The sequence below is a fragment of the Pelobates fuscus genome, chromosome 2 (assembly GCF_036172605.1).
Source record: "Pelobates fuscus isolate aPelFus1 chromosome 2, aPelFus1.pri, whole genome shotgun sequence".
In the NCBI taxonomy this organism is placed as follows: domain Eukaryota; kingdom Metazoa; phylum Chordata; class Amphibia; order Anura; family Pelobatidae; genus Pelobates; species Pelobates fuscus.
The window spans coordinates 62,940,329-62,962,195 of NC_086318.1; the positions used below are offsets into that span (position 1 = coordinate 62,940,329).

General features: G+C 36.8%; 1 protein-coding gene across 8 annotated transcripts in view; it reads left to right on the top strand.

The window, feature by feature from the left end:
* Positions 1 to 21,867, top strand: part of MYT1L (myelin transcription factor 1 like) — a 451,096-nt gene that overhangs the window by 341,531 nt on the left and 87,698 nt on the right. For all 8 annotated transcript variants that reach the window (XM_063442204.1, XM_063442202.1, XM_063442206.1 and 5 more), the window contains one exon: positions 16,313 to 17,284. In XM_063442204.1, the coding sequence (XP_063298274.1) occupies positions 16,313 to 17,284 (972 nt within the window). The remainder of the gene's footprint in view (positions 1 to 16,312; positions 17,285 to 21,867) is intronic.

Sequence of the window (21,867 nt, forward strand, 5' to 3'; positions counted from 1 at the left end):
TCTATTTTTATCCATGCACAGTTATGTTCTAGTTATATCAAAAATGCAAAGTAAATTATCATTGTAACAAAAAGAAAATGAAAAAACAAAAGGAAATTCTCTCAAAGTCCTTTCCCCTTTTAACCTGTTCACCGCTAAGTGACATACAAAAAGAGACCTACAGAAATGGGATGGGGGTAGGGGCAATGTTTTGTGTTTTGTAAAGTAATATGAATATATATGTTTTATGTCAGTATGAATAGGTAGCATGTTTGTTAATGACAAAAATAAAACACTTTTAATCATTGACTCCATCAATTTGTATCATTCCCTTCTCTTCCCCCAGCCCTCCATGTGTATAATTCCCTCACCCAAGCTCCTTCATGTGTATCATTCCCTCACCCAGCCCCACCATGTATCCCATTTCCTCCCCCCAGCCACTCCACGTGTCTTATTTCTTCCCCCCAGCCACTCCATGTATCCCATTCCCCCTCTTCCCCTTCATATATCTGATTCCCTCATCCCTTGTGTCTTAATCCCCCCTCAGCCCCACAAACAGAGTCAATTTGTAGCACTGCTTGTGCCAATAGGATCTACATCTGAACATTAACAGAGAGTGTGCATTCCATTCAAGCAGATAGTTGGAGAGCCATGATTCATGATGCCACTATTCTACAAATTGCCTAGAGGGACATTTTTAAGTTAATTTGCAATCATGTATGTACTGTGTAGGGGTATAGAGATATATATTTTCAACTGCATATGCATAATTTTGGTAGTGAAGTGGTGTTCATTTTAGTGTAATTTGTATAAAATGCACTCCCCGCACCAATACATTAGAACTTTAAAGGAGAAAAGAAAAGTAAAACAAGGATTAGTTAGATTAAAAACAAAAGAAGGAAAGTATGTAGAAGAAGATAAAGGTCTAGCTGACTGCCTCAATGAATATTTTTGTTCGGTATTTACAGATGAAAATGAAGGAGAGGGACCTCAGCTAAGAAAAAGGATAAATTAGTTATTTATTACACGTGAGTTTACAGAGGAAGAGGTTCTATTTCAACTGTCAAAAGTAAAGACAGATAAGTCAATGGGACCTGATGGAATACACCCAAAGCTATTAAAAGAGCTTAGTGGTGTACTAGCAAAACCATTAACAGATTTATTTAACCAATAATTGATAACAGGAGTAGTCCCAGAAGATTGGAAGTTGGCGAATGTTGTGCCCATTCACAAGAAAGGGGAGGAGGGAGGAGTCGGGCAACTATAGGCCAGTAAGCCTTACTTCAGTAGTGGGGAAAGTGATGGAAACCATGTTAAAGGATAGGATTGTTGAACATCTAAAAAAACATGGATTTCAAGATCAGAGACAACATGGGTTTACTTCAGGGAGATCATGCCAAACTAATCTTATTGATTTTTTTTGATTGGGTAACTAAAATTATAGATCAGGGTGGTGCAATAGACATTGCTTACCTAGATTTCAGTAAGGCTTTTGACACTGTTGCACATAGAAGGCTTATCAATAAACTGCAATCTTTAAGTTTGGATTCCAATATTGTTGAATGGGTGAGGCAGTGGCTGAGTGACAGGCAACAGAGGGTTGTAGTCAATTGAGTATATTCAAAGCTTGGGCTTGTCACCAGTGGGGTACCTCAGGGATCTGTACTTGGACCCATTCTCTTTAATATTTTTATTAGTGATATTACAGAAGGTCTTGATGGTAAGGTATGTCTTTTTGCCGATGATAATAAGATATGTAACAGGGCTGATGTTCCAGGAGGGATAAGCCAAATGGCTAATGATTTAGTTAACTAGAAAAATGGTCAGAGTTGTGGCAACTGACATTTAATGTGGATAAGTGCAAGATAATGCATCTTGGACGTAAAAACCCAAGGGCAGAGTACAGAATATTTGATAGAGTCCTAACCTCAACATTTGAGGAGAGGGATTTAGGAGTGATTATTTCTGATGACTTAAATGTAGGCAGACAATGTAATAGAGCAGCAGGAAATGCTAGCAGAATGCTTGGTTGTATAGGGAGAGGTATTAGCAGTAGAAAGAGGGAAGTGCTCATGCCATTGTACAGAACACTGGTGAGACCTCACTTTGAGTATTGTACGCAGTACTGGAGACCGTTTCTTCAGAAGGATATTGATACCTTAGATAGAGTTCAGAGCAGGGCTACTAAACTGGTTCATGGATTGCAGGATAAAACTTACCAGGAAAGGTTAAAGGATCTTAACATGTATAGCTTGGAGGAAAGACGAGACAGGGGGGATATGATAGAAACATTTAAATACATAAAGGGAATCAACACAGTAAGGGAGGAGACTATATTTAAAAGAAGAAAAACTACCACAACAAGAGGACATGGTCTTAAATTAGAGGGACAAAGGTTTCAAAATAATATCCGGAAGTATTACTTTACTGAGAGGGTAGTGGATGCATGGAATAGTCTTCCAGCTGAAGTGGTAGAGGTTAACAAAGTAAAGGAGATTAAGCATGCGTGGGATAGGCATAAGGCTATTATAACTATAAGATAAGGCAAGAGACTATTGAAAGTATTTAGATAATTGGGCAGCCTAGATGGGCTGGTTCTTATCTGCCGTCACATTCTATGTTTCTATGTTTCTATGTTTCTATGTTTAAAGCACTTAAATTCTCAAAGCTTTCCTTACTGAAAGACTTAAATTTCCTTAAAAAACAGGTTATACACATTAATTTTACATAGTCCTGTCCCCCTGTCCACTCTACATCCCTGATGAAGTGGCACTTATGATGCGTCATTCTCCTAGAAGGTAATGGGTGAAGATAGGAATCGAAATGCATTAACATAAGTGTTGCACAAGGTAAAAAAATATATATTTAGAAGAAGGACGTAAATTTCTGATTGCCTACGGAACACCTAGCTTAACAAATATATTTCTTTCCCTTATATAGGTAGTGGATTACTCATATTTCCATAGTTTTTCTCTACATATTACCATTTGCAAAGGCTCTGCAGAATCTTATTGCTGAAGGTATAGTTAAAGCCCTTAGATTATATCATTGTATTTTAAAAAAATACTGCAATTTATCAGCTGTTAAAGAAATGAGGAGTAAAACTTATATTTTAGCATAACCCATATATTTCACTCTAGCCAGTATTTAACATCAACATGCAAAGTTCACAAAATATAGATATGCTTGCTACAAAATGGTTTAAGAAGATTAAATTAGATTAAAAAAATATGAACCTAGCCCCTCTTTGTAATTTAAAGTAACTTTAACGTTAAAGGAAAAAGTATTATATAGATTGATATCCTGGCTATATTCTATTGTGGCATTTACTGGAATAGCTAAACTGCAAACTATAAATCTGTAAATCTAGGCTAAAACAAAGTTTTCAAAAAATTCTCCAACTTACTTGCCTCGCCAGTTTGGCTATTATAGCCTGACGTTTTCCTTCTGTCCTATTTTTACTCACTAACTTTTTTGTGTTTGGTGAACTTAAATGACTTGTAATCTGCCAAGCCAACAATACAATAATTCTACTCTGGAATAATTTTGAATCAAAGTATTTGACCATATCTACTCTGTGAAATATGGCTGTTCTATATATGTAGTAGAGTCGCGACAGGTTCACTGTAGGTTATGAATATATAATGTATCATAAAGATGAATTATATATGTATTTATTAAGGAAATCCTGAAATCCTGACTAAAAGCTAATCTCTTCTCCAAGTTTGCTTGCACAACCATGATCCCAGGTTTTTCTCATCCATTCACACTTTATCGCATTTTTAAAAAAAACTAACTTCCTACAAAGACTTTAAGAAGGCTATTAACTAACATATCGACTGCTATCAGTAGCCTACCACTGCCTCACTTCACACAGCTTATCCTACCACTGATCCCACTATTTATATTTAAACTGCAGTTCCTGTATGTTTCATATAATTCTTCTTTAAAATGTACATCTACATTATTTTACATTTCCCGAGGACACTACACATGGCAGTCTACCACCATTTTTAGATATACTCCATAGTTACCTTTCATATACCTCCCTATTTTAGACTATGAACTTGTTTGAGCAAGGTTCCATGGCCTTATTAATCTGTATGCAGAGATGTATCTAAGTTATGTGACACTAGGGCAGAAAAATTAATTTTGGAACCCCTCCAAACTGTGAAATTATTCTTATTCTTATTAGATTGTCTCTCTACAATGTCCATTTTGTTAGATAAATTTCACGAACACATATACATATTTATATATGCACACACATACTCCCATGTATTCACATTCATATACACAAATGAACATTCATATAGACAAATGCTCACATCCATATACATGCACACAAACATTCATAAGCACACACGCTCGCACTCACATACACAATAACACTCACAAACATTGATGCACACACGCCCATACTGATATCCACATATACACAAATATTCATACTTACACACATTCACATTCTGATACACACACTCAAATTCATCAACTCACACACATGCATATTCAAACATACATTCACATTCATGTGCATGCACGCACATATTCTCACACATTCATGCACACTCATATTCATATACACAAACCTACATTTAATTTTTATATAGATCTTTATCCCTGGTGTACAGTGGTTTGCTGTTGGGATCAGTCTGTTCACTGACTGCACAGCTCTCTACAGCTCTGTACTGATGTTAAATCCTGGCTCTTGGTATCAGCACAGGGAACTGTGAAATCAGAGCAAAGGCTGATCACAGCTGCCTGTGAGGTCTGAATCTTCAGAGCAGATACTTGCTGCTCGGTAACTGCCATCAAAAGGCAGGTGCCTGCTTTGGCTTTAATGACAATATATTCTACCTCTTTTTGCATAGCACTTCCTTCTTAATGCTGGGTATTGTCAAAAACCTTTATCATAGACAAGCCCTGAGGACATTTTACCAGTCCAAAGCTTCTTATAGCTATGGATAGCTTTATATTAAGATTTATGGATTTGAATAAAGGAATTCACATTTTAAGGCTGTATTAATTAAAGTACAGGGGTTGAAACCAAAAAAAAAAATCTTGAAAAATTAAAAACAGAGGTTCGCTTATTTCTTCACTTAGCTCCTTAGGTACTTGTGGATGAATACCACCAGGACCTGGTTCTTTATTCATATTAATTTTCTTTAGTTGTGCAGCTTCTTGAGTCTTGAGTCATCCAATCACGATATTTCTGCAAGTATTTTGCAGCAATGATTTAAATAATTCTTGCCACAGATTTAATGTATACTGAAGAAAAACAATTATACAATTTCTGCCTTTTCCTGATCTTAATTTACTAACACACCCATCTCTGAACATACTTCATCTACACATTCAATTTTGTAATTTATATTCAGGCAATAATAATAGTCAAACTGTAACTAAAGCTGAGTTGTAGAATTTGTACTTATTCAAATTAGCTTTTTTAGACAAATTTTAGACTTTTGTATTTTAGAGTTCAGAGTGATTAAGTGTATGTCTGCATTTGTGTGCGTGTGTAATTCACCAAGCCATTTGCAGCCTGTCTGTCCACTGTGTCTGTCTGGGGTATACATGCTGTGTGTGCTAACATCAGACACAAGAGTGGCATAAAACAGATATTGGCTGCCAATAAGGCAGCCTTACAAACAGCAAAACATGCATTAACCTTTGAAATTTAACATTTAAAAAAAAAAAAAAGAATGGCTGCAGGGAGAGGGTATTTGCACCATAACCACTTCAATAAGCTAACGTTTTGGGACTTAAATTGTTTGTCTAATGGGAGACTTCCAACTATAGCTTAAATAAATACATACATACAGCAAAAAAATACACAAATTCATCTGAACATTTTAGACACGTTTTCTGAGTACGATACCCCCAATGCGTTTGTGACTATTCTGTGAAGCTTCAGTGTCATATAATGGACCTGATCATTTTAATTTTTACAGTTAGAATTTGAGAGACAGATTTGATGGGCTTATGAGGCATTATAGCAGTTTTATTATTCAAATTACCCCACAAAGGCTAACCATTTGTAAAAGTAAACTTCAGGGTATCTCATATGGTGTATATTATGCCATAATACATTGCCATTTTTTTTTTTTACCAGTTCATGTCAAAGTTTTTTATATATACATTACATTTTAACCAGACACTTTTCAAATCTGATATGTGCCACTGTGATCAACCCCCCAAATTATGCTCAGCAAACTCCTCTGAATAAACCAATAACCCTACTGCTTTTGGTACTATCGTGTGACATTAAAGTGTCATATAAGAGACCTGACTATTTCAGTTCTTACAGTTAGACTTTTGGTCGATGAATTTGATAGGCCTATTCTGCATTTTTGGGGCATTGTAGTAGTTTGACAGTTAAACTTACCCCATAAATGCATACTATTTGTAAAAGTAGACCTCACAGGGTATGTAATATATTATATTTTGAGCCTTATTATACAGTTATCTTAGCATCATTTTCAAGTTTTATGGTATTATTCTATTTTCTCATGTTTTTTCTTGCACACTGCAATTTAGCGGTATATTTTACGAACTTGATATGTGCTTTTGTAATTAAAATCACTAAATTGTGCCCAACTATATCTCCTGAGTACAGAATGATCCCCTTTGTTTAGCCTTGCCAATATTGTGTGAAAATACAGAGCTGAATATATTCACATATTTCAGTGACTTCATTTGCAAAAGTGAACACAGTAAGGACTATCACATGATATATTTTAAGCTTTATTGATGTTCTGTTTTTTCACCATTTCTTTTTTCAAAGTTTGTGGTTTTAATTTATATTTTTAATGCAATTAATTTATATTTTTTCTGGCTATTTTTTTAAATCTCGTGTCCCACTGTAATAACATGATTATAACTATACTTAGCCTCATCTATTGAGTATAACAATACCCCATTTGTATACCTTTACAAAGTAACAATCATATTCATAATCCCTGTCTAAATCCTTAATCCTTAACCAAACCCTAATTCTAATCCAAATCCTAGTCCCGAATCTAGCCCTAAATCTAAAATTTAAGCAGAGTAAATGGTGAGAACCGCACTCATTCCCAACAGCCAAGGGTGCTCCAGAGCAGGACCAGCAATCCCAGAATAATAGGTAGAGAAGAAAAACTCACAGGCACTCCAAATTCAAGCCGCAGGCAGTTTTATTGTAACAGAGTGTAACGCAACGTTTCGACCGTAAAGGTCTTTTTCAAACTTGAAAAAGACTTTTACGGTCGAAACGTTGCGTTACACTCTGTTACAATAAAACTGCCTGCGGCTTGAATTTGGAGTGCCTGTGAGTTTTTCTTCTCTACCTAAATCTAAAATTTAACCTCACCTTAATCTTAACCCATAACCTAATTCTATACCTAACCCTAATTATAACCTTAAGTCTATGCCTATAAATAGTGTCAGACGGATTCTCTCTGTTGATGCCAGCAGATGAATTCCTTTATGGATTTCAGCAGAGGAATTGCTGGGTCTAATCCTAACCCAAACCCCAATCTGAAACCTAATCCAATTGAAAGACCAGCACTGATCAAAATGTTATTGGGGGTGGGGCCTTGATTGTTGGATGTGTCCCTCTGTAGCTCTTACTTAACCAAGCTCAATTCATGCATTTAAAGCTACTTCAATGGATGCTGGAGGGTTCTAAGTTGGTGGAATACAGACCTTACCAACTCGTGCATCTTATTCCGAGCGATCTGGGACTTCTTGCCAAGCAGTGATCCTGCCTAATTTTGAGGCCTATAGAGACTGCTAAACCATCGGAGTGGAGACGCAACTGATCTCACCCAGCTGAACCCGCAACTTGACGCAGAAACTAGCTGCCCTGTTACACACCCCTAGACTGGTGGGGGATATCCCACTGCCCACTGGGGTTTATAGAACCTGTGGTGGACTGTCCTAGAAGGAATCCTTGACAATCCATGCCTCATAGGGCAAGAGTGGGAGAAAGCAATTTCTGGAGAGGCCACCCTGTTTGTGCCTACAGTCAGGAGCCATTTTCCATGGTCACCCACAGTCATTGACTCACTTCTCATGAAATTTGACAGCATTTGTGCATCCTTCAGGGCAAGGTTTGGGGCATCTGTAGCCCATGTCGTGGACCTACAGGTCAGTCCTATTGGGCCAGCATTGCTTGGATGGGTGTCCTCCTTATGTTCCAAGAAAGAAGCAGAGGCAGAGATGGCATGAGAAACCAATGCAGTGGATGTCTATACACCATCACTACAAATCACACTGGCACAGGGCACATGTGTCAGTTCACTCCCGACAAAGCCTACCTGTTCCGGATGCCTTCTACCCATATTGCCAGCTGTACATTACTTGTGGCCAGCCGACAAAAACCTAGCTAAGAGTCAGGACGTACCCTGAAGAAGTTAAGGCCTGCCAGTATAAATGATTGGGATAGCTGGAGGAGCACTGTTGGGATAGATGAGGTTGACAGAGGCTGGATCTGTCCCTTGATGGGCATAGACTAACTGGCCTGCTGGTCCTGCCTGTGACTTGGCTGTCTTACCCACAACTATGCTATGCACAATAAATGCACTGCTTTCACTATTATTTTTATTTACTATACCTTTGTGGTGCACATGTCATAGATAAAACTAATCCAGTGTTTTCCATGCTTTGCAATCTTATACAGTTCTTTCTTGCTGCTTGTATCATTCTCTGCATAACCTAGATAGAGCTATTTTCCTGACACTTATTCTTCTTTCCTACAAAAAAGTGAATTTTTCAAGACTTTTTATGCCTACTGTCTATTCATGTATATGCTTAAGACATGTCAAATTAATTTTGTCTGTTAATCCATGCAAAAATAAAAATTAAAAAAAAAAGTTATTGGGGTATGAAGGGAGACCCAGGGTGTCTCCCAATCACTATACCCAGTGAAATAATCACTGTGACTGAGCTTGATGGCTCAGCTGCAGTGTTCTCTATGAATTTAAAGGGCTACATGTTCTCTATGAATTTAAAGGGCTGTCTTTCAGCACTGCATGCAGCTCATCAAAAAGTGTGGGGTCACTAAAAATGAGCCTCAAGTATCTATTGATACCTAGGTTTCCTGGTGTGAGCAGGGATTTAACCTTGCTAACACTACACTGCTGTCCACTAAAATTTAAATCCCAATTGAAAGAACTGCATGCTGATCTCACTCTAAACTCTGCTTGCAGCTCACCTGTCACTCGGGGGCGACTAAAAACAGCATCAACTAGAGGGGGGATCCAGGTATCTACTGATGGCTACGTTTCCTGGTGTGAGCAGCGATTTAAACCTGTTCACACTGCGGTCCACTTATAAGCATTTAAATGCCTATTTGAAGAGTTGTTCAGCTAATCAAAAAGTGTTGGGCACTAAAAACCCGAGCTGACAGAGGCGAACATGTATCCATGGCTACCTGGGACTCCATGGTGTGAGCAGGGAGTTAATATACAGGGCATTCTATGCCGCCCAACAGTCTTTAAAGCCCAATGTCACGATTACTATATGACCCAACACGCAACTATGTAACATATAATAGAACACACAATGAACAAGGACAACGTATACCAGGCATTAGAATGGTCAGACTTAACCTAAATAAGAATGGTCAGGGACACAGAAAGAGAAACAATGAGGAAGCAAGCCAAAGGTCAAGGATACCAGAATAAGGGAAAGTCAAAATACAAGCCAAAGTCAAATACGAAAAATAACTAGAACAAGAATGCATTCTCTGACAACCAACTAGTGGAAACCACGAAAGGGCACTGACCAAATGCTATTTTGAGTTTAAATAACCCTCCTAAGGTTATGATTGGTTGTACATTGCCTTTGACCCCAAAACGTGCATGCACGTCATTTGTGTGACGTTACACACACGTCGGCACCATCTTTGTTGAGGACAGAGGTGGTGCTATAATGCTTTGTGGGACCACAGCAGCTGGCATTCATTATAATGCCGTAGCAGCCGTGGATCGCTCCACAAGGGTGCTGGATGGCAAGCTGACTTGCCTCAGGTAAGTAATTTAATTTTCTAACAGCGTGACAGCAGCAATCAGATGCAGCCACGCTTTATGGAGACGAGAAGGACGTGACACACACTTTATGTAGGATGGCATAAAATGCCCTAATGACATTAATGGGTTATGAAAGAACAAACAAGGGAAGTATATAAATGTAAAAGAAAATACACCTCACAGGAAACAGTTCTTCACTATAAATATATAAACTATAAGTTCTGCATCTGCAGTGTTTAGTCATAGTACCATAACATGTAAATCATCAGTTGTATAATGTGAATATTATTTGCCAGACTCCTTCAATACATCTCAAATCACTTTTGAAGTGCTAGGGCTTATCCAGTTCATATTGTAGGACTTTCACTTATTCTACAGTGGGCTTGTTTTGTGTTCAGTTCTGTTTACAGTACTATTTAAATGTAGGCCTGCATAGTGATGAGATGACATCCCAAGACACATAAAGGATATGAATAATATAACCAACAAGCATATAAAATGTGAGATTAGTATACGTTTTTAAGCTTAGTTAAAAAAGATAGGTCATGTGCTGCATTACATTTTGGAGGTATGGAAAGTCTTTGAATAGAACTCCGAAAATAGATTTTATACTGAATTGTAATTTTAGGAATATGAAGTTGGGTGCCTCAATAACATAACACAATGAAATGAGAATGGTGAGACAGAATGTAATGGGTATCTTTATCTCCAATGTATATCCGATTAAGGCTTTGATTTAATATTTTTAGGTAAGCTTTTCAAATGATTTTATATTTTTAACTAAACTTTTAAAATATGCTTTTTTTAAATAATAATATTAAAAAAAGATATAATCAAAAAAATATTTCACTATATCAAAATATTAAAATATGCTTGCAAAATATTAAATAATTTTAAAATTGTAACCAAAAATAATATCAAAAACGACATGTGCCTGTCCTGTGTATGGTGTCTTTTTTTCAGCACTTTTAATGTTTATTTATCTGGCTCAAGTGGGCTGATAGGGAGAGATAAGTATCCTATGTAATCCAGTAAGCCTCCTATGTTTGATAGCAAAACTGCACGAACAGTTACAGAGAATGCAATACTCAGTGCTGATCAGTTCTTCCAGGGTCTGGGTGTGATGCTGGACAGGAAGTACAAGGGAGCACTTGCCATCTGACAATTAACAGCATTTCACACAGGAAATGGCTTGCAGAAGTTGCAGGGACATCATTGAGTGATGCACATTGTATAACAGCCCCTGCATCTCTGGTATCAACAATAGGAATGCTGACAGAAATGCAGAGGAGGATGCGTACTTAACTAATAACACTTTAATCTCCACATGCCCTAAATACCTCTTTCCCCTTACTGTAAATGTAGCCCCTCCCAAAACCTAAACAAACCCTTTGATTTGTCTGTCTCACATAAAAACACTCAAAGCCTAAACCCTGAGAAAACCTTTACCTTAACATTATGTTTAATTGTTCTTTAAAAGAAAAAAAGAAAACACGCCATGTACAAGCAATTGAGAGGGGGAGGAGGCTTAGTATATTGTGCCTACTGGTTCTTTCCATGTAAACCTGGCCCTGCAGACAGCAAGTCTGCAGCATTTAAAACATGCACAAAAAATACATTTCAAAGCAGTTATTCACAGAGCTGCTTCACCAGTTTAAGCCTTGATATTATAAGCCAGGGATAGGCAACCTTCGGCACTCCAGATGTTGTGGACTACATTCCCCATAATGCTCTTACACCCTTAATGCTGGCAAAGCATCATGGGAGGTGTAGTCCAAAACACCTGGGGTGCCGAAGGTTGCCTATGCCTGTTATAAGCTTTTCAAATTATCCAATACTGTTTAGAATCTCGATGGTGATGCCATTAGTCCTGTTGGTGTTAATTTCCAGTCACAGAACTTGTTCAAAGTCCAGGGTTGGAGATATGATAGGGTTAACTCAGCATTCCACCATTTTAAGAATGATAACATGAATACCATTAAGCATTGTTGTAATGCCAATTATGAAAGTGTATTTCAAACAGTGTTCTCAGTAGATGAATATTACTTTACTCTAACCAAGTTATGGTAAGTTTAGCTGTAATAACCACTTTTAGATCTCACTGAAATGCATTCACTTAGGAAAGAATGTAGATTTTGCTCAATATTCTATTTTTAAGCTGAGAGTTTTCAATGGTTAAAATACTACACATCTTATAAACATGAGAACATGGAAAATGGCACTTAAAGAGCATGATGTCAGCAGCCAATCGAAACCAGATATTGCAATTAATAAGTACTCCCCTATGAAGGCATTTGGGTAAATGGTGGTTTAGTGCTTTTTGGGTATTAAGGAAGTTCAGGAAACTATACATATTTTATTCAGTTTCAGTAAAAATAACTTAACAGACTGAACAATTATAAACTCAAAATAAGCATATTTTTAACGTATAGTAGTAATAATGATATTATGGATGGATTTGTATGGAGTGTCATTGTGTGTTCATGTGTGAACACGTGAATATATTTGAGCAGTCATGTCAATGTGATTGCTGACAAATCTTGTGCTTATTGTATATCCGGCAGTACAAGTTACAAAAGCCCTCATCAAGTCCCCCAACAGCTATTGATCATATGAATAAACAAAGTATTGCAGTACTCAAACCACCAGGGCCAGTTTAAAAGAACTAAAATGTACACACAAGTCACCTGGGATGACAACAATTCTGTACCTAGTGTCAGTTGGATAGCATTAGCAACATAACACAGAAAAAATACAGGAAAGTACAACGCCAAATAAAACCTTTTAGTCAAGTGTGTACATTGATTATCCACAACATTAAAACCGCTAATTATGTCATTACAATGGCACCTGTCAACGGGTGGGATATATTAGGCAGCAAGTGAACAGTCACATTTTATGTATTGAAATTAGGAACAATGAGCAAGCAAGTGACTTTGACAAGAGCCAAATAGTGATGTCTAGATGACTGGGTCAGAGCATCTACAAAACAGCAAGTTGTGTAGGGTGTTCCCAGTATGCAGTGGTTAGTATCTACCAAAAGTAGGGTAAGGATGGTCGTGGTATCCCAAGGCTCATTGATGTGGGGAGCAAAGGCAAGCTTGCCTAATCTGATCACACAGAAAAGCTATTGTAGCTCAATTTGTTGAAAAACTTAATGCTGGCCATGTTAGAAAGGTGTCAGAACACACAGTGTGTCACAATGTGCTGCATATAGGCTATGTAGCAGCAGACTAATCAGTGTACCCATGATGACCCCTGCCCAGCAATAAAAGGACCTTCAATGAGTATGTGAGCATCAGAAGTGGGCCATGAACCATGGAGCAATAGAAAATGATTGGTATGATGAATCACGTTTTCTTTGCGATAAGGTGGATGGCCAGGTGCATGTGTGTCATTTACGTGGGGGAAGAGATGGCCTTAGGATTCACTATGGGAATAAGGCAGACCAGCAGAGGTAGTGTTATGCTCTGAGCAATGTTATGCTGGGAAACATGGGTCTTGGCAACGGTGTTCCTTAATAACACAACCAGTCAAACTGCTAACATTGTACAGGTATGGTTTGAGGATCATGTCAAAGAGTTCAAGGTGTTTCACTGGACTCCAAATTTGCCAGATTTCAATCGAATTACATCTATGGGATTTACTGGAACAACAAATCTGATCCATGGAGGGCCCCACCTCGCTACTTGCAGGACATTCTGTTTCTATTGGCTTGGTACCAGATACCACAGGATATGTTCAGAGGTCTTGTGGAGTCTTGACGCATCAGAGCTGGTTTGGCAGCATGAGGGGGACCTCCACAATATTAGGCAGGTGCTTTTAATGGTGTGGATAATCAGTGTATGTATCACTGTTTTCTGAAAAAAATTATAAACAAAGTAAGAAGAATATTTACATATTAAAACTATATATCCCTAAATATTAAACATCCAAGGCCTTGATTTAATATTGTTGGCTATGCTAGCCAAATAGGGTAATATTTTTTGATAAACTTTTAAAATATATTTTTTCAAAATATTAAAATATAAAAAAAACATAAAAAACACTATATATCAAACACTGTCAAAATATTATAAATGTAAAATATTTCTCATAATGTAATGATTTTAAAATTGTATTTAGAAAAATGAAATCATTTGGAAAGCTTTCCAACAATGTTAAATTAAGGTCCATGGTGGGGACTCTCATGGTCATGGACCTATCATGATCATGGACGTATCATGATCAAAGTACCTCAAACTACTTAATTGATATAATTGTCAATGAGAACACTGTTAGAAGCCATAGGTGGATGAGGAAAATGGGTAGCAGGGTAGTCCTTGTCCCTCCCTTAGTACCTCAGTACCAAGAGAAAAATGTAGGTCCTTGTGACCTATGGAGATGCTGGGTTTCCTCATTAATATAGATAGACCAAAAGAGATACCAGAAAAACATAGCACGCTTTAAAGGAATTGGGATATCTGGGAGAGAGCTAAAATGTACCAAAGCCCTATCACCCTTGGCTTGGGGTTGGAAGTGCTCCACTCGAGAGGGATAACTCCCATGACAAGGTATCCAAGTGGTATCTAGGGTTGATAGGGCTCTGGTACATTTAAGTTCTCTGGAACATGTGATATCCCCTATACTTTATGTTGTTTTATCAGATAGTCTGCACTGTATATATTTATGTTGTTATTTTTAGAATATCATTTGAAGAATTTACATCCACTTCAGTTTAGGAGCGCTACATTTTTCTGGTATTTTTTTTATTATTGTGTCTCACTTTGGGGGAGTGCAGCTATAGCAGTGGACACGTAGCTTTTATTTGATTCTTAAGCACTTGTACACTTCTTTTGGTTTTATAGACCAAAAGAGGGCTACCATAGTGATATAATAGCAATCATAATAGTGCACATTAAATAGTGCAAGTGTAAAAAAAATGCATTTCACTTTTTTGTTTTTTTTGTTTTTTTACACTTGCACCATTAACTAAGCTTTCACTGAGTTAGCTGTTGGCTATTAGATCCGAGTAATGTTAGGACTCATTGATTTCCCTTCCCTCCGCTCTTTTCTGCAGCCCTCCCACACCCCCATTCAGCTCAGTTTTTTTCCTCCTCCCTCCCTGATTCCACTCTTTCACCACTTCCTCCCTCCCCTTGCTTGCTGAGAGTGTGTGCATATGCTCTTAGCCAGTTAATGGTCCAACCAATGGCATATCTATGGGAAGCCATTGATTCAACCTCACGCAGCTTCCATGACATCAGGAGAGGGGGTAAAGGCAGCATAGGGGCTTCACCAGGTGCTGGAATTTAGATAACTAGTAAATTTTTTTTAGTTATCATGGAGGAGACCCAAAAAATAATGCCTAATAAGGCATTATTCATTAAAAAACCATGTGCACTAAAACAAGTTTTTGTAACCTTTGAGTTTATTGAAGACTTTTTCACCATCATTCCCAAATGTCATTAATCATTTTATGTTACCTTGAAACTCAAATAATAATTGCAAATATGCTCTCCTCAACCACTAGATAGATGACAGCTGTTGAATTGTTGAAATTACTGTGACTGTGTTCCATGGAGCGGCTTCAAGTAATATGAAGTAACTGGATGAAACAAAAGTTTTCACATGTGCCCCTTGTCTTCAGAAAATTCCTTTCTTGCCTCAGCATGGGCAGATATGCCATATTTACCAGTGAATGCTATCAGTAAATTTGTAAGAGAATCATCATATGAATCTTTAGAGTACAAATTCAGTTCTGCATTCTTACAATTGTTCAAAAATGCAGTATGATAGTTTACTTAATAATCATTTTATTTCAATTGGGTACACCTATATCTATTCTCATCTCCATTGCCTAATTGCAAAACAAAAGATGCTTAAATGGCCACATAGTAATATACATTCTAATTTGAGTTACCTGAATTAAGCTTTGATATAAATAGATTAAATATAGTATGTTTGTGTAAAATAGAAATGTACATGCAATAATTTAAAATTAGGTTTATATATATATATATATATATATATATATATATATATAAAAAATATATAATATATTTACATGTTTTTACATGGTGTGTTTCTTTAATAGAAATTATAATTATACAGTCACAAATGCTGGATTAATTAAGTTGATGAACTTGATCAATACTCCATTTACAAAATACAATTACTATTGAATTTAATAGAGAGCATATGGTTAGACATTGATAGATTTTCATTGATAGCATGTTGTTGTAATGACACTGTAAAACTTTCTCATGAAGACTTGTGTTCTGTTTATTATATCACAATGGCGATATATTTCTAGCTATTTTTTTCTGTTCGCTTTTTAGACCATCATCCAATGGATACTCACAGTGGTCGAATAATGCATGACACGGAAAAAGATGATAACAATAACGATGAATATGATAATTACGATGAACTTGTGGCCAAGTCATTGTTGAATCTTGGCAAAATAGCTGAGGATGCTGCATACAGAGCCAGGACAGAATCAGAAATGAACAGCAATACATCTAATAGTATGGAAGATGATGGTGACAAAATTGAAAATATGGGACGTAAAACTGAGCTTAGTTTAGATTTGGACAGTGATGTTGTTCGGGAAACAGTGGATTCACTTAAATTGCTGGCACAAGGACATGGTGTGGTGCTTTCAGATAACCTCAATGACAGAAATTATATTGACAATTCATCGCAGGAAGATTCAAGGAATATGAACTATGTGATGTTAGGAAAGCCAATGAACAATGGGCATGCAGAAAAAATGGTGGAGGAGAGTGATGAGGAGGTGTGTTTGAGCAGTTTAGAATGCTTGCGGAATCAATGTTTTGACTTAGCACGAAAACTAAGTGAAACAAACTCGCATGATAGGAGTCAACAGCAAAATGCAGCTATGCGAGTGTCTAGGCAGGATGAAGACTACTCTGATCGAACACCAGACAGGAATTATTCAGATATGATGAACTTAATGAGAATTGAGGAACAACTGAGCCCCAGATCAAGAACTTTTTCTAGTTGTGCAAAAGAGGATGAGTGTAATGAAAGAGATGATGATACTACCTCCATCACCTCTGACAAGTCAGAAGAAGTCTTTGACATGACAAAGGGCAATTTGTCTCTGCTAGAAAAAGCCATTGCTCTAGAGAGTGAAAGAGCTAAGGCAATGAGAGACAAGATGGCAATGGAAGCTGGAAGAAGAGACATGAGGGTCTGTGAGGATCACACTATGAGACACCTGTCAGGGGAAGAAAGAAGGCAAAAATCTAATGATGGACATGTCAAAAAGCCATGCTATACAAAAGGTAATATTTATCCACATATCTGCATGTGCAATGTTAAAAGAGCATGCATTATTTAAATTACCTTGGTTACTCAAAGGAACATGTTGTTTTCTATTTATGGTTAGAAGCAAAATGTTCATCACATAGAGTGCCTATTTAACCATGCTACCTAATGATAGTTGAATCATGAATTACACTAATCAGCTTTTTATTATATGTATAGTGATGAATACAAAATAAGGCTTGATATAGTGAGCAGATAAGGAGTGATTGTTACAGAATTTGAATGCCTTGCTGTGTGTGAGTTGCATGAATGAGGAGTCTCAAACTCAGCTTAAATAATGAGTGATTATTTTATATATTAATTGATGATCCAATTACTTGTTCATATAATGTAGTTGTGGGAGCTGGTAGGTAGTGAAACAAACACAACATTTTAACTGTGTAAAAGAGAAGAAAAACATTTACATAATCATGAAGATTTTAGGTCACATATAATAGTGATAGATGAACAGAATTAAGTGGGCTATTAGCCAACATATAAACTATATTCAGTAAATATAATGGCTATATTTGTAGGACATGGAGTTTAGTTAATTTATTATGTTTAATTTCTAGTCTGTCCTGACTAATTGTGCTTTAAATTGGTTCTAGATGACTTGTGACTTTCATTCACATTTATTTCTATCTCTAATTTAGTGATCATTCTTGTTCTGTACTACCTCTGTTTTGAATTCAATCATATTTTTATCTCTACTTTTTTATTTATTATCGTTCCGGTTCAGTTTGGTTCTTCAAGGCAATTCTACTGCTGTTTTAGTTTAACTTATATCATGGGTAAAACACATAAGGTTTAGATGTTACCAAGCTATGAACTATCTACGTAGTAATAAAGAAAAAGATAGTGGAGTGTGCATATTATTTGATGTACACTACATTTTTGTTTATGTACTTCCTCAATCTTCACTTTCTATCTGGTAGAAATAGTCAATTCCTGTGTTGAGAAAATGTAAGATGGCATGTTAAGGTGTGTCTAATCTGTTTGTAATTCCTCATTATCAATATGCAGCAATAGTACAGTTTTAAGGATTTTTCGGTTGTCGTATAATTGGCTGGTGCTCATCCAATAAGAAAGTACCATTGCAGCAATAAGTCTGTCAAAAGCAATTGTATGATATCAGCTTCAGTAAATTTTCAGGCTCATTGGTGCGTGTACGATACACTCAAACGTGCATGCCTAGTGAATGTGGAGGAAGTAGTGACACAGTATAGTTTGGGTCAAATTTCCTTTCTACAACTTTAGTATATAAAGAGCAATAAACTGAGAGTTACTCTATCACTATGAAAATGGTGGATAACCCAGAAATTAACGGTCTATGACAAGTAAAGTGGGTGTATAGATTAAACCTAACTTGTAATGATAACCTTGAAAACACATAACATAATTTAAACTTCCATTGTGTATGGAGTATATGATAAATTACAATCATCGATGATGAGCAAAGGTGAAATTTGCATTTTTAAGGAGATTGCTTTATAATTGATTATTATTTGTTATAGCCCTCATACATAAAGGATGTTTAAATTACCTTATGTGCTTTTAGGTTTAAAGAAACACTATAGGGTCAGGAACATGTATTCCTGACTCTATAGAGTTAAAACCAGTATCTAGCTCGCCCTGGCCCACCCCCTTGCCTCCATAAATAGTCAAATCTCACTTGTTTTCAAGACAGCTGCTCCCTCTGCCCCTGATCTGCCTGTTTCTGCTGACATCATCAGAACTGGTTTCTGAGCCAATCACAATGCCTTCCCATAGGATTGGCTGAGACTGTCAAGAAGGCAGATCAGGGGAAGAGCCAGCACAAGTCAAACACAGCCCTGGCCAAACAACATACATCTCCTCATAGAAATCAATTGAATCAATGCATCTCTATGAGGAAAGTTCAGTGTCTCCATGCAGAGGGTGGAGACACTGAATGGCTATACTGCACAGTGTGCAGCACTGACCCAGGAAGTACCTCTAGTAGCCATCTGAGGAGTGGCCAATGCACTTATCACTAGGCTGTAATGTAAACACTGCATGTTGTTTGAAAAGACAGTGTTTACTGCAAAAAGCTTGAAGAGAATGATTCTACTCACCAGAACAAAGGCAAGGCAAGAGTGTGGTAGCCACAGGCCACACGGGACCAGAAATCCCGGCACAGTTCATCAAATCTGGCCTCAACGCTTCACCCAATCTGAGGCCTCTGGGGCCGTTGGTTGTAGTGGAGGCCCCAGCGCGGCAGCCATCTTTGAATTGCAACTTGGTCACAGAAACAGCAGAGATCAGGCTGTCTGTTGTAGGGCAGTGAACACCCCTAGAGGGGACCGGGATAACCCCACCGGTCCAAAGGGGGGGCAGCAGGGCTTTGATAGTTTCACAGTGGGATGTGCAGTCCCGAGCGGGAGATCGGCCGCCTTTCCCAGTCGACAGACCAGCCACCCAAGTAGGCCGCAAGACAAGATGGCAGGATAAGTATGCGTAAACAATAATCTCAGGACCTTTGTTGTCCTCTTTAGTCAGGATGTCTGGTGTGTCTAGTTCTGAGCCTTTTGCTGGTATAAACATGCAGATGTAGCTGAGTTAAAGCTGGCTCAGGCAGGAGCTCCTGGAAAGCATGTCTTGCCTGCTTGAGAGTCAGGCCCCGCCCCCCGCGGCTTCACTTTATATCAGCTTTAAAACTGGGTAGTTTTTTTTAACATTTATATCTAATAAAATATATCACATCTACCCTGAGAGAGGTTTAAGAAGGGAAGACGGCTGATGCGGCTTTCAAAAATATAGCTTATATTTCTTATTCTCTACATATTTTATGTTACATTACCATAAAACAATGGCTAAGGTATAAAACTTATTTTATGTTTCTACCTGACACTTTGAAATCTGTTTTACTATAAATGTTTTTTTTTTTCAATTTTAAATCAAACACTAAAACATCAACTTTTGTTAAATACATACTAAACACATAAAGAAGTAAAAAATAAAGAGCAGTTATCCTTCACCAATTTAAAGAAGTGCACTTATATTTGTTGTTTTGAAGATACCAATGTATATCCATACCAATGTATAAATAGAAATAGCTATTAGCATAATACATATAATATAATTTTATAGACCAACAAAAAAATTAAACATACATGATACAATTGTGCAAAACATAAACATAGAAAATACATGTTATGTTATTGCATCTAAAATCAGATGCTGGTACAACCCTCTGTCTTGTTTCTGGCCAGATGAACCCCAGGGATACATCCTCACAATGATTGCAGTAGATATTTTGGATCTTGCTAGTGCAATTAATGGGAAAAGAATCAGTGGAGTCGGTGGTCCAGTTAAAACAATCAGCACCAAGGGTGCTTTAAAAAAAATAAATAAAAAAAAATAAGCAGCCGTAGGAAACCTGTTAAATTAAAATATATAAACTTATATATTATATAAAATATTTTGAGATTTCCAAAACATCTGATAAATATAATGGTGGCTGTGTTTGGTATGAGTAGTTGTGATGTGTTTCTCCAAGAAGTGGTTAGTGTGATGGGGGGGTCCTATTTTATATAATTATTATGATTTATATATAAAATATAAAATAATATAATTTATATTTTATATAAAATGCAGGCATGCAATATGTGCACAACATTAATGTATTTTTATTTTTACTTTTTATTTTTGCTTCAATTGTGATAAATTGTGAGAATTTTGGTGGCTTAAGAAACAATGAATTGTGGGGAATTAGAAATGGTTTGCAAATTAATATTAATAATGATAAATGATCATCAAAATAGGATGCACAAAAAAAAATCATGTGGCATCTTGATATCTGCAATAGAAACCATAGATGTTTACATTTAAGTATTCTATTTAAACAAAATGGAAATGACAAGTAATAAAACATAGGATAGTGATTTCTCAATAATTGGTCTTAGATTTCTTGTGGAAAAGATTCTAAATGTAAGTCATGATGTGTCTTACATGGAGATCAATAGCAATTTGTTTCTTTGGTCACCTTGAGTAAAACAAGAAAGGTCAATTTAAAAACTGTACCTGAAATTGCATGTGTTACAATACTCTCTGATTAGAACCACAGAAGTAAATGCTGTGAATATGAGTAATATTCCAAGAATAAGAATCATTTTAGTAATGTGTAAATAGTATGCATGCTGTGTAAATGTTGTTAGTTATCTCATCCATATGTCTATTGAGACTTGGGATATTCCTACCTGTACCTGTCAAAAAAATTGGATAACAACCTAATTTCTGGACTTGGGCAGTCATATTCATACGAACCACGCTTCTTACAAAATTTGGCCAATTTAGCTGTACATTCAAATAGCAAACAATTAGAATGACTGAATTAAATGACTGAGTCCAGAACCGTATGAAGGTTACAATTCTTCCATGCAGTACAATCATTCATTGATTCGGAGTGGCCAATATACGATTGCGAATGGCATGAATTTAATTTGCAACTGAATGAATGCCATTCAGAACGAAATGTATATGGCCAGTTACCTAAGTTTGGTCTCCTAAATATGGTAATCCCACATAAGGATACAAAATT